General features: G+C 35.8%; 1 protein-coding gene across 3 annotated transcripts in view; it reads left to right on the top strand.

The window, feature by feature from the left end:
* Nucleotides 1-12,713, top strand: part of PHIP (pleckstrin homology domain interacting protein) — a 122,024-nt gene that overhangs the window by 13,832 nt on the left and 95,479 nt on the right. For all 3 annotated transcript variants that reach the window (XM_065056362.1, XM_065056361.1, XM_013368413.3), the window contains 2 exons: nucleotides 8,858-9,008; nucleotides 9,119-9,217. In XM_065056362.1, coding sequence (XP_064912434.1) covers nucleotides 8,858-9,008; nucleotides 9,119-9,217 — 250 coding nt within the window. The remainder of the gene's footprint in view (nucleotides 1-8,857; nucleotides 9,009-9,118; nucleotides 9,218-12,713) is intronic.

Here is a 12,713-nt window from a genome sequence, read left to right as displayed (position 1 = left end):
ATTCAACTAGGAATTTCAACATGCTGATACTTTTGTGTGATATATGATGCTATTCTTATTATTTTTTTCATTAGTAAGACTGTAAGGCTGTATTATCTATTTCCAACAATGACCAGAAGTTGCTTGGTAAAACTTCCCATGAATCTCTCTTTTATACTCCGAATTACAAAGAATTGGAGGTGCAGTCTTAGTGCGGAATGGATTTTTTTTCTATGTAGTTGGAATATAAAAGGATGTGAAGAAAGAGCAAGTAAGGAAAAAGACATTTTAAACGTTGAAGTAAGAAGACTTGAGAAATAAGTTCATTCAGACTCTTCTTTCTAAGAAACATCTTTTGTTTGTTGAAATGCAGGTAAGGACTAATTTAGTCAGAATAGGTATGTAATGGCATAAGATGTACTTTCTCAAAATTTGGACTTGATCCTGGATACATAAATTTGGAGATGTGATGCTGTCTAGGTCCTTCCACTTTTCCTAGTTTTCTGTTCTTAACAAAGTTATCTTAAAGTTCTGTATATTTAAATGGCCTTTTCCACCTTGTCCCTGCCTAGATGTTGGGAGAGAGGGGAAAATAAATTGGTTACTTTGTTCCTGATCCATCCCCTCTTTCGCTTCTCTTTCAGTTGTCAAAGATGTGTGAACTTTGTATTAGTTGACATTTTAGGCTTGTGAAAACTGACACAGAAGGGCGTTTGCAGGGTGACAGTTACATTTGATACAAAATAAATGTTTTTCACAGTGTTGTGTTTCATTAAACAAAAACTTGTTTATCTCAAACCAAAGAATCTTTAGCTTTTAAGTTAGAGGCTGATGATGAGCTGACCTTTTTCTTTTTTTTTTTTTTTTTTAATTTGAAAAACATTTCCAGCTTTCAGATGCTGACTCTTCTTTCTGAAGGAGGCGTGTTTTATCATGTGTTGTTACCACTTCTCAGGCTTGAATGCCTTGAGCTTTCACCAAACTTCATAGAAGGGCCTGAAAGGACAAAATCTAAAAAGTAAAAATACCAGTAAATGTACTGTTACAGGTCTGATTTTTACTCTAGGAAGGAGTAAAGTCTTTGTGTAACAGGGGATGGAATTTAATCCCAGGCGTCTGCATTGTTATTTGCAAAATCATGCCTTTTCTTATACATCTTTTTAGGTGGATATGTTTTCAATAGATTAATAATCCTGGTTTTGTCCTCATTTTGGAAGCATTAATTTTAGGAATTACTTAGTAGAGTTAACTTCCTGTTACTAGAGTGAAATTTACAGCCTTAGATGTTTTATTTCTGTAACTTAATTTGTGTAAGTAATATTAAATCAAATGCAATTTTTATCTTGTGAATTACTTGCATTTTTCTGTTTGGTCAGTGAAGGTGAATGTTTCATTTTCTTATAAGCTAACACCATGCTGTGCAGGCTTGTAATGCTACAGAATAATAGATGAGTTCAGAAATGCCATTATACTGTGTTTTATATTCTTAAGTGATTTTTCTTGAATTCAAATATTTCTATATTTTATTTTTCTACAGTCACCATTTGTGGTATAAAGCACATGCTTTGAGAGCGTAGTATTGCATTTCAGAGTGCCCATCTTATTTTTATATTGTCAGGATTAAGATTTATATTTGTGCTGTAGCCAAAGCCTTTCTGAGAATTGAGTCCCAGGTAGACCAGTTTCAAAGTAGGTAGACCAAGGGTGGTGCGACTCTTCAGTAACATATCAGAATGTTTTGTATTCTCTTGCATTTGTTGTGTAAAACTTACTAATTGTAAGCCAGCTATTTTTCTCTTCTTTTTGAAAGACTGAGAATTTCTCATGATGGGGGACGGAAATTGAGGCGTTTTAACACTTCACTTTAGCACAGCAAAGCACCATTGTGAATTGTTTCTAGATTGTGGTTGAAGATATTTAAGTGTTGTGTGTAGTCAGTCTTTAAAACACATTTATTAGGGCCTCGACCCATGAACAAGCTATGGTGCAGCAATTGACTCCAGGGTAATTATTATATTTTTCACGTTGCAGTAGCTGCTCTTAATTGTATGCTGTTGATGAAAGCCATGCATTTTTGCTGCATCCTTTGTGTAGGCACGAGTGCTTATCCAAATGTGCAGTCAATTGGATAGGGGAGCTGAACTGTCTGGAAAAAGAACTGTAAAAAAATAATTTTCAGATGGTTCAGCTCTGCTTTTGTATGCAGCAGCATTGTGGGTCCTGCCACCACTATGCGGGAGGGAGTAGGAGTGCATATTGAGGAACATGTTGGTGTTGTTCCTTTTAGGAGGGGTAGTACAGCATGGTTGGGATTTTGTTGTTTGTTTGTTCGTTTGGGGGTTTTTGAGGAATGGGGTTTGTGTGGTGTGTTGGGTTTTTTTGTTTGGTTGTGGTTGTTGTTTATTTTTTAAGGTCTTGTAGGGTACAAGTGTTGTAGTGTACATGTTCAGAACCAGCGCGGTTACTTTCTTATCTGAAGTATTCATGCAAATGTCATTTTCTTTATTAAATTAGAATTTTATTCATGGTTTTGGTGAGTGAGGAGGGAGAAGGCAGGGAATTCACATCAAATAGGAAGATGGTGCAATGGGTTTAGTAGGCAGTGTGCCTTGTTGTTCTTTGTAACTGTTTAGTACAGTTTTGCTAACTTTTTTCCCTTCCCCTGCCCACAATTATTAAATGTAGTTTAAAGTGAAAATGACAAAACTCTGTTCTCAGGCCATCCCCTTGTTCTTTCTTTTTGGTTGTGCAAAGGTACATTAAATTAAAAAGAGTATCTGTACAACTGGGACACTAAGTACATTGGCAATATTTCATTGCGCGTATAATGTCTAACATAGTCAAGCATAGTCAGCATTGTGGTTACCGTTTAATGACTGTTTCTTAATAAGTAACCAGATAATAAGCGGTTTGTTTCTTGAGGAAATCTTGTGCTGTAAAGGTATTCAAAGAAACAGGGAGCCAAAATAAAACTTACCTTGAATCATTGAGCTGTGTCATCACCCAGTTTTCATTATTAATGGTATTTTGGGGAAAGTCTATACATCTTTTGGATGGTGGTCTGAAAGGCTGGGCATTGGAGGTAAGGAAGCCTGTGAAATTATTGTGATCCGTAGCAGTGTTTTTGGTCTCATTGTCAGTGCTTCTGTTGGAGATACATCAACATAAATCCTAAAAGCCAAACAATTCTGTTTTACAGATTATTGCCATAACTAGGAATTTAGATGGTATGAGAGCCTCTCTGTTCAAACTGTTATATTTTGATGAGGAGGAACTCAACTGTGAAGTACCACACATTTTTTCCCACAGATAATCAAGAGGGTTGGCTAAGTCAACTGTTTCGTGCTAGTTCTTTCAAACCAAGACCAAGAAACACTGATAAGAGATGGGCTAAAGAGGAATATCAGGTTTCTAAGGTGTACCTTTTAGTTAAAAAACAAACAGACAAACAAAACAACAATGACAAAAAAAAACCCAAACAAAACACACCACACCAAAACCAGGTTCAGGTAATCTAACGGTATTAGATGTAGTTGGACATCTTAGTCCCCAAGACTGAAAATGCTACTACTTTCTATACCTTCTCATGCAGCAAGTAGCAAGCTTGAAGCATTCTGTTTATACTAAGGTTTGAGGTTTTGTCTGTTCCAGCCTCACACCTATTAAAAGCATTAAATAATAGGAAAAACAGTATGTTCTTGGGTTGGCGGGTTTCATACAGGTCTGTTTCGTTAGAGAAAAAGTAATCTTGCATTCCTGTAGGCATTCCTGTAAGAAATAGTGTCTAACTATCCATATACAGAAGTATGCTCAAGCATAATTAGAAAGTACATGAGAAATAAACATGCTTTGGGGAAAATAGTTAACTCTCCATTTCTCTCTTCCCATTGTCTGTTGCCACCTACCCCACCCAAATAAACCCAAACCAAAACAAACTGACAAACAAAAACCCACAAAAAAACAAAAAACTCCCAACAGCAAAACTGACCAAGAAAAAAAACCAAAGGAACAACAACAAAAAATACCACAAAGAGAATCAGAATGCTTCAGAGAAAAGTAATTGTAGTTTATTGCAATTCTTAATCTTAAAGAGATAGGGCAGTGCCTGGTGGTACTGGGTACTCAATTAGATTGATGGTCTGATATTGTACAACAATTACTGTAATTCAATTTGGAGCTTGTTTTGGGTAGTGTGTTATGTAGTAGAGTAGTTAAAGCTGGGATAGCTGCTGGTATTAGTAAGATGGAGCTCTCGCATCTTGAAATGTGGGTAGCTGGCTGACTTAGATTTGGTTGTTAAATGTCCTTGGGTGCAAGTGTATTTTTCTGAAAGATGTTTGCAGTCAAACTTGTATTTAAACATGTTAACTGTTAGCATGGGGGAAAAAAAATCAACAGTACTTGAGAGAACATTTTGGTATGCACACTGCTTAGAGCAGAATCCAGAATAAGGTCATATTTTACTTGATGTGTAAAACACTGGCAGCAAATAACTGCATTATATATGACAAATTTAGCTAAAGAGTTTAGGTCAAATCATGATTCTGTTGATGCATTCATTGTGATTCTAACGTTAAATTATTCTGCAGAGTCATGCTGAATGAAAATATAAGCACTTAGGTCTATTTCGAAGGTAATAAAGATTTAAATGTTAGTCCGAATGGCTGTGTTGCTGCATTTTGTGTATTCCCATGCTGTTTGTTTGGAATAAATAAAGCTGGGGGTAGTAGGTAAGGGGTGAAGTTGAGGGTAATGCTGATGCTTATTTTCTAGAAAATATTATTTGTGCTTAAGATCTGAAAATTTGTACTTGCTAACAGTTCTGATTTTTATTACAGTAATGTTTAAGAAATGTTATTAACTTGTCTCATGTGAAAAGTCTACTTGAACAAAAAGAGGTCATTATTATACTTGTAAAAGCATATCCTCTGTGCCTTTCTGTTGGAAGAAAAGAGCAGAATTAGATTTTACAGAAAGCCTAATAGGAGGAGGAAAGAAACCAGCTAGAATTTCAGCTAGGTGGGACTGACAGAGAAAAAAAATTAGTGCTGTTTATATACTTTTTGACATCACAGTTTTGGCATAAAATTGTTGTTTGTAGAGTCCAGTTTTTACTTTCAGTTTAGAACTGTATGAATGTTAAATACTTTTCCATCTGTTATTTTTTCCTTTTGCTTTTACTTTCTCCTCTTAGAATCAGAGATTGATACCAAGACAAATTTCCATCATTCTATTCAGTTTTCATGAGCTTTTCTGTTTCTGACAAAGCTTGTAAAGTGTCCTTTTAAAAATAATTGTATTTCTTTTTTTTTTTGCCACTTAAATCCAACTTGAAAGTACTCTTGTCTGGGTTTTGTTGTTGTTGCTGTTATTTCTTTTAGGAGGAGGACACAGCAGAGTAGATTACATTTAATGTTGGTTTTAGCTTCTTTTAATAGTTCATTGGTGGAGGAATTGTTTCCTAGTAGGCTTTCAAGTTGCACTTTTGTAATTTAATGTATCAACTGAACTTGCTTACCTTATCCTTTCTTGAGGTGTTGATACCACACTGTGGTTCTCTTTTCTGCTTTTTTTTTTTTCGCTTTTTCAAAAGGGAGGAATTGGGATTAAGGTGAATTTATGTTATACACTTTTTTTCATTTGTGGCTTCTAGTATGATGGCAATAGTCACACATGAAAATGAACACTGGACCAGGCTTTCTAGAGAGGTGTTTGATGCCCCCACTCTGTCAGTGTCTGAGGCATTTGGATGGTGCCCTTCACAATGAGCGGTAGCTTTTGCTCAGCCCTACAGTGGTCAGACAGTTGGATGAGATGATAACTGTAGGTCCCTTTCAACTGGACATGTTGTATTAATATTGTTAAAAGAAAATTACTTCTTTCTGATGGGGAAGTACGTACTTCATCTGTAGAAAATTTACTTAATAGCCTACTTCTAATAAATTAAGTTCCAGCATTTACTTCTTTATAGAAGGAGAAAAATGAAATAGAAGTCCAAATAAAACCCCTAATGAAATAACAGGGTTTTTTTCCCTAGCAGATTTTATAGTGAAATTAAGCTTCCTTTATTTTTAAAAGTTTCTTGTGTGTGCTTTGGCCTTATATAGGAAAGTGAGAGCCAAAGGATGACTCTGTATGAATGATTAATGGAATAGTTTTATAAAGTTTCTGGAGCTGTCAAGTGTTTAGATGGACAGTGTCACTTTAATTTTTTTTTAAGCATACAGCACACTTAGTATTGTTGAATCAGTTTATTAATGAGCTGGTTGTGAATGCTGCTTAGTGAAAAATGATTATTCAGACATGCTGTGCAGAAACATCACAAAACTACTGTGTAATTTGTCATAAATACCTGCTTTCACGTAAATGGACTAAAATGAGGAGAGATTATAGAGTGGGTGTAAAGGTATATAGTAAGATAAGATCTTCAATAGATATGATCAAGAGTAGTTCAAATAGATCCCCCTTTCCAAAACATTTGCTTTAAAAACTGCACATGGAATTGAGCCTACCCAGTTTCTGCTAAAATAATAAAGTGAACACATGGCTCATGGCAAATCATGAGAAGCATGACTCAAGATGTCAGCTGGCTGTAGTTTGGAATGCGTCAAAGCCGATTTGCTTCATTTACTTTACATTTTGTGCATTTGTGAGGATGTGTAGAACTGAAGGGTCTTGAGCAGGATAAAATGACAACCGCGTTGAATAGGTAGTTCTAATATTTGTGATTAAACGAAAAAGTCACTAATTATTTACCTTTGCAGAATCTGAACTTGTTTCTCGGGCATGGGGTCCAGCTTCAGATAGGATTATACAAAAGGCAGTATTTGTTAAGATTTGCACTCCTTTTTATAGGATCGAAGGAGAACAAAAGCTGAGGAAATTGACCTGGGCTGTTGATGGCAGAAGCTGTATGTAGCTTTGTCGCTACTTGTGGCTATTCTGATATTTCAGGGCTCTCAAGCTTATATTTTGACTGTGATTCCTACTTTAAATAGAAAACAAAACCAAAGTTTTGAATTCAGTGGATTATTTTTGGCCACTCTTCTAACAGGGTGCCTGTCTGATGACATTAAATTTAGTCATTTTATATGAATTGATCTGTATAATCAACTGTAACTTTATTATAAAAATATTGCTAATGTTTTTTAAAGAAAAGCCTTTTAAAAAAAGAAGGTGTGTGAATTTTGTAAGTCATATAAGTTTTAGGCATTCAAATTCAGACAGCTTGCATGGCCTTCTACAGATGTAACATAATTCACAGAAGAAAAGCCCTGCTTTCCTGGAAAACGTTCGGCTAAACATTTGCCTGTCAATGGGAAGTAGTGAATGAATCTCTTATTTTACTTTGCTTGCTGTGCAGCTTTTGCTTTACCTATTAAACTCTCTTTATTTTAACCCACCAGTTTTTGCTCTTTTACCCTTCTGATTTTCTCCCCCATCCCACTGTGGGGGCGTGAGCAAGTGGCTGTATGGGGCTGAGCTGCCGGCCGGGGTTAAACCGTGACAGAAGCAAAAGAGGAAACTTTTTCTCCTTCACTGGCAGGTTGCATTGGTGGTGGTGGGAATTACTGGTGTAAGCAAGGCTTTTCTAGAGCCTGGGTTTCAGACATCTGCACTCTTTATGTTAACAAACAGCTAGAACATGTGAAGTGATTACAGTGTGTCAGCAAGATAGGAGCATATTTCATGAAGAATGAGGTATATTTCTGTTAATTGAGCATAATACAGAAGTATCAGTCTGCTTGAAGTGTCAGTCACAGCCTTCTCTAGTTGAAGAATAAAAAAACATCGCGAGCTTTTACTGCAGTACAGTTTTTTTTCTGCAAAGTAAAACTGTGAAGACATATTTCAAGCTATATGAAGGATAAAACTACTACGTGCTACATTCTGTACAAGAACTGAAGAAAACTGAGTTTCTATTCTCCCTCGTAATTTTATTTTTTTAAATTTTCTTTGTTGTAGCTGAAGCTGGCTATACCTTACGCATTTTAAGAAATGCAGTTTCTTAACCATTATTCCTAACTGTTATTCTTAACCAGCTATTTAATTGCATTAATAGGAATATACTTTAGTCATGCATATTTCAAAGCTTTTTTCCTTGTTATGTAAGATGGTCTCTTCTGGTCTAGAGTTATAGTAGTCCAAATGAATGAACTGGTTTTGTCTGCAATCATTAATACTGGTTTAACATTGTTACAATCAAGTGGGGAGATGTGTTGCTGATAATAGGAGCTTGTTTTGGTACTGTGCAGTTGAAAGCTATGAGCAGTTACAAAAGCTGGTCATATTCGTAGCCCGATAGAGGACCATGTATGCCAATTTTAAAGTGGTGTTACTTAAGTCAACATTTTAGTATATAAGCTTTAGATGTAAAAAAAAAAAAAAAAAAAAAAATATCCAGTTGTGGAACTTTGACAAGGTCTTTTAACTTAAGTGAGATGAGGCAGAATGTTTTTGCATTTTTTTCTACAAAGCTATAGTATTTATTGGGGGTATGTGAATCTTCCAAGAATTCTGTAAGTGTTGCTGTCCTTACAATCTTTGTCTCATCTTCATCTTGCACAGAGAATTGACCAGACTGCTATTTAAATATAATATTGAATATATACTTTATTTTTCACTGTCTATGACCAACTGTGCACTAAAGTCAGAAAGCAGTAAATACCAACAGTTCTCTGTACAATGTGGCATGTGCTGAATAGAGGAATTAGTAGAGGACCAGCTAGAATGGATTATTGTACTTAAAGGTCATTATTTGTTTTTATCCTTAATATGCTATAATTTCTTATGAATTTGTGTAACCAGAATAAACCAGTAATTCTTCAAAAATATTGTGTTCTTTATCATATGTGTTGTTTGCTCTTTCATACAATAGGTGAAATATTACAGACACTTGGCACCTGATCACTTGCTTCAAATATGCCATCGACTCGGACCTCTTCTAGAGCAAGAAATTCCCCAAAGTGTCCCTGGAGTGCAGACGTTATTAGGAGCTGGCAGACAGTCTTTGCTTCGTACAAACAAAAGTATGAAAATTTGATGAGATTTTGAGAGTTCTTGATTTATCATGCATTTTCTGTGTTTTTGCATTAAAAAAATGATTGCCTGTGTTTATTGTGTAATTCTTTTAAAACAGGTTGCAAACACGTTGTATGGAAGGGATCTGCTCTTGCTGCACTGCATTGTGGGAGGCCTCCAGAGTCCCCTGTAAATTATGGCAGTCCACCGAGTATAGGTAAGTCAATTTTATTATGGCATTGCCATTGTGATACCTAACTCCCAGGATGATTATTGTGCTGATGAGACCTAAGTAGTATTTCTGTTTGTATTTGTCTTTGTTAGTGTCACGTACCTTACCTTTAGTGTTCTTTTTGTTGAGGGGTTATGGTGTTGTATTTCCCAGTTTGTGTCTGTGTAAAAAATAGATATTGTAAATACCTACAGTAGTGTTGCTTTGAAGCTAATTTTATCTTTGATGTATGAAATGGAATAAAATATATTTCAACAGTGAATACAGACAAATAAAACCCTTTAATAAAAAGATGTAATAAAGTGGTCAGTAGATACAAAATTAGTACTGTTTAGCAACTTAAAACCAGGACAGCATGATGTGCTCACATAGTTTAGGAGAATAAGTCATGTAAATTGGTGGTAATTTTCTTTAGAAAGATTTTAGTGTCCTGTAGAAGTTATTCTTTTTCTTTCTGGTCCATTCAGTAATTTTGTAGCTGTGCTTTAGTTAGTTATGCTGTATCATGAAGTATGCATGTGATGTCTGTACCACTGAAAAACTGAGAAGCTGGAGATCAGGGATATTATTTTTCATTTTTAGTTATTTTTAAGCTCTCATATGGTCACTAAAACATGTTCATTAGTTTTCAACCTTTTAACAATAAGATTTATGGTAGTTTTGTTTGTTTGTGGCTTTTTGTTGTCGTTTTTTTTCTTTTGTTTTGTATTTTAATTGCTGAAAGAATAATGATGCAATTTTCGGCAATTCTTTAAGGAACATTCTCTTCCTTTTGTTGTGGATAGGAAAATGTGCAAAATCACTTGTCTTTTCAGCTTTCTCAGCTGATGTCCAGGGAAGCAGGAGCAGTTAAGACCAAATTACCAGTGTGGATTATAACCAAACAGTACTGGTTTATACCAAAATGGTAGTTGCAGGCAGATGTGTAGTGTTGGATGAGAGTGGGCAGAGAATATCCAATTGATTGGCTCCTGATCAGGTGCAGCTGCTGCAAAGACAAAGGTTTCTGTCTTGGCAAAAATAGAGAAGATATATTGGGTGAACCGCATTCTTAATGCGGTGACTTGCCATTACCATTTTTCGATGTCTAAATGCCTTTTGGAGGCTATTGGTAGCCTGTAAGTTTTCCATGAATTGGGGCGTGCATATATAAGTATATAGAAATAATCAAGAGAGTTTATTTTGGGCTGTTTTGTTTCTAATGTTGAAGAAACTCAGAATCAAATCTCAAAATGCATGCCATTGCACTTTACCCCGAGAATTACAGTTGTCTCTTAACAGCTGAAGTAGAAGTATGCCATAGCGAAGAAGCTCTTAGGTCGAGCACAGCCAGTTTTGACTTGGCTGGGTGGCAAAGTATTTGGTGTCCTAGTAGCTTTTTGATTTTAAAGCATGAGCTGCATGCTTTCCATGATATTTCTGTAGATACTTAGAATATAGGAAGAGAACATGGTTTTGCTGAGTGTTTAGAGATAAGTTTTCAGGGCCTTCTCAGCTAGTATGGGTGTTGGTCAGAGAGGGTTCACTTAAACCAGGGGTGTCAGACTCATTTTTGCTGGGGCCACATATAGGAGTGGTTACATTCATACAGTTTGAAAATTACATTCAGCCCTTGGAAGGCAACAGCATGGCTGATGTGGCCCCTGGTGAAAATGAGTTTGATACCTCTGACTTAAACCCTCACCCAGCACCTGCATCCATTCAATGTGGTTTTGTTTAGAAACGCTGTTTGGGTATTCATGTAGAGAGTTGTTCCTATGTTGTGTTCTAGATGTGGGGAAGAAAATGCCTGTTGCTGAATAGAATAATTCCCCTTGTGAGTGCATTGGCTTGGAGATTGTGAACTTGGAAAATCTTGGGCTAGACTAGCAGCTTTTTCTGCAAAATAACTGGAGGACAGAGCTTTCTAAAAGCTAAGATTTCTTCAGTGGTTGCCTTACCTTTTCCTTGTTGGAGAAATCTGAGTAGAATGGGACTGTTTAGCATGGTACTGTAGCTTGCTCCATAGTATAGAGTTATTAAAGAGAGAAAGAATATTGTATGAAATCCATGGCAGCTGGAGTTAAAGTTGTAGAGTTGCCGTGGTAGTGGAATTAAATGTTAAGAAAAATAACTTTCAGACTCTTTTTAGGGAAGAACAAGTGAGGCTTTCTAAATAAATGTTATTTTTATTGAACCTTTTGCAGAGCACTGAATATTTGCAAAATTACAGTTATTTCAACATATAATTTTTTTTATGACCAATAATTTCCTTTTCCAAACATTGAGATAAGTGCTGGTAACTGAATGTTTTCAACTATGAAATGTATTTGGATTTTTTTGATGTCTGGCTCAGAGCTGTGTGTTAAAGCATTTGGTTTTGATTTGTCCTACTCTAGTCTGATCTTCTCAATGAAATAATGAACTGGAACGACACTTCTTTTATAAATTGAACTAGAAAATTTTGTTCTGTTTCCTTAAATAACTTTCCCGTTTTCCCCCGGGAAGGCTGTATTTTATGTATTTGCACCCCTCAACAAACTGGAACCTATTCTTCAGGCTGTATGTATTTCAGGTGGAGAGCCCACTAATAGTTGAGGAAAAGATACTGCTGTATTTCTGTCTTGTGCAGAAGAACTTAATTTGCATTTCATTGAACATACAGAAATATTCATTTATTTCCTAGCCTGATGAATCAGTGCAATTGTGATGCTGATGGGTTATTCTTTAGAATTAGACTGTTGTGTACATTGTGCTAGCTGCCTTTTAGGTATCTTGTTTGTGTGCAGCTAAAATACATCTGTACAAATATGTACTTCTCCAGAAAACTACAGAATTTCTGTAGAACATAATAGAGAGAAACAAAACTTGAATACAGAATAATTTTTGTCCAGTTGCTATCACTTGTGCAACATATCTTATAAAAAGTTGCTGAAGTGCTTAATTATGCACAAAAGAGCTCTGTCGTATGCTAATTTGTTTTGTTAAAGGTCCTGTCTTCTTGGATGCAGGAACAGAAGAATAGCTCTTTTTCAGTAACCTTCAGAAATTGCTGAAAAAGCACAGAACCAAAGCATAACACTTTGAGAGCTTTGAGCTCAAAGCTCTTGGAGAAGCTGGTCGCTCAGGTATGATGACCTGAATGAGACTGGCTGTTTGCCCCAGACAACAACGTATGTTTTTCCTGACCAGTGAATATATCTGCCTTTCAGAAGCAGTATTTCATGATCTTGCTGAAGAGTTCTGAGGCATTTTGCACTTCTCTCACAGTTCCTTTGTTAAATGATGCTGCTGGTTTTGCTGTGAAGAGAATGTGAGGTTCTCAGAGTGGTGTAGATGTCTGTTTTTAGAAATAAATATTTTAGACCTAAAAGTAACATCTTTTTACACATGTTTATTTAAGTCTAAAGTTAATTATACCGAAGTAAATTACTTCTTGTTATGCAAGAAGAAATGAGCTATTTATACTTTGCGTAAAAAAATGAGCTATTTATACTTTGAG

This window comes from Columba livia, chromosome 3 (genome assembly GCF_036013475.1).
Source record: "Columba livia isolate bColLiv1 breed racing homer chromosome 3, bColLiv1.pat.W.v2, whole genome shotgun sequence".
Lineage (NCBI taxonomy): Eukaryota > Metazoa > Chordata > Aves > Columbiformes > Columbidae > Columba > Columba livia.
Note: the sequence above shows the minus strand (reverse complement) of the source record. Positions and strands in the feature narration are given on the sequence as shown.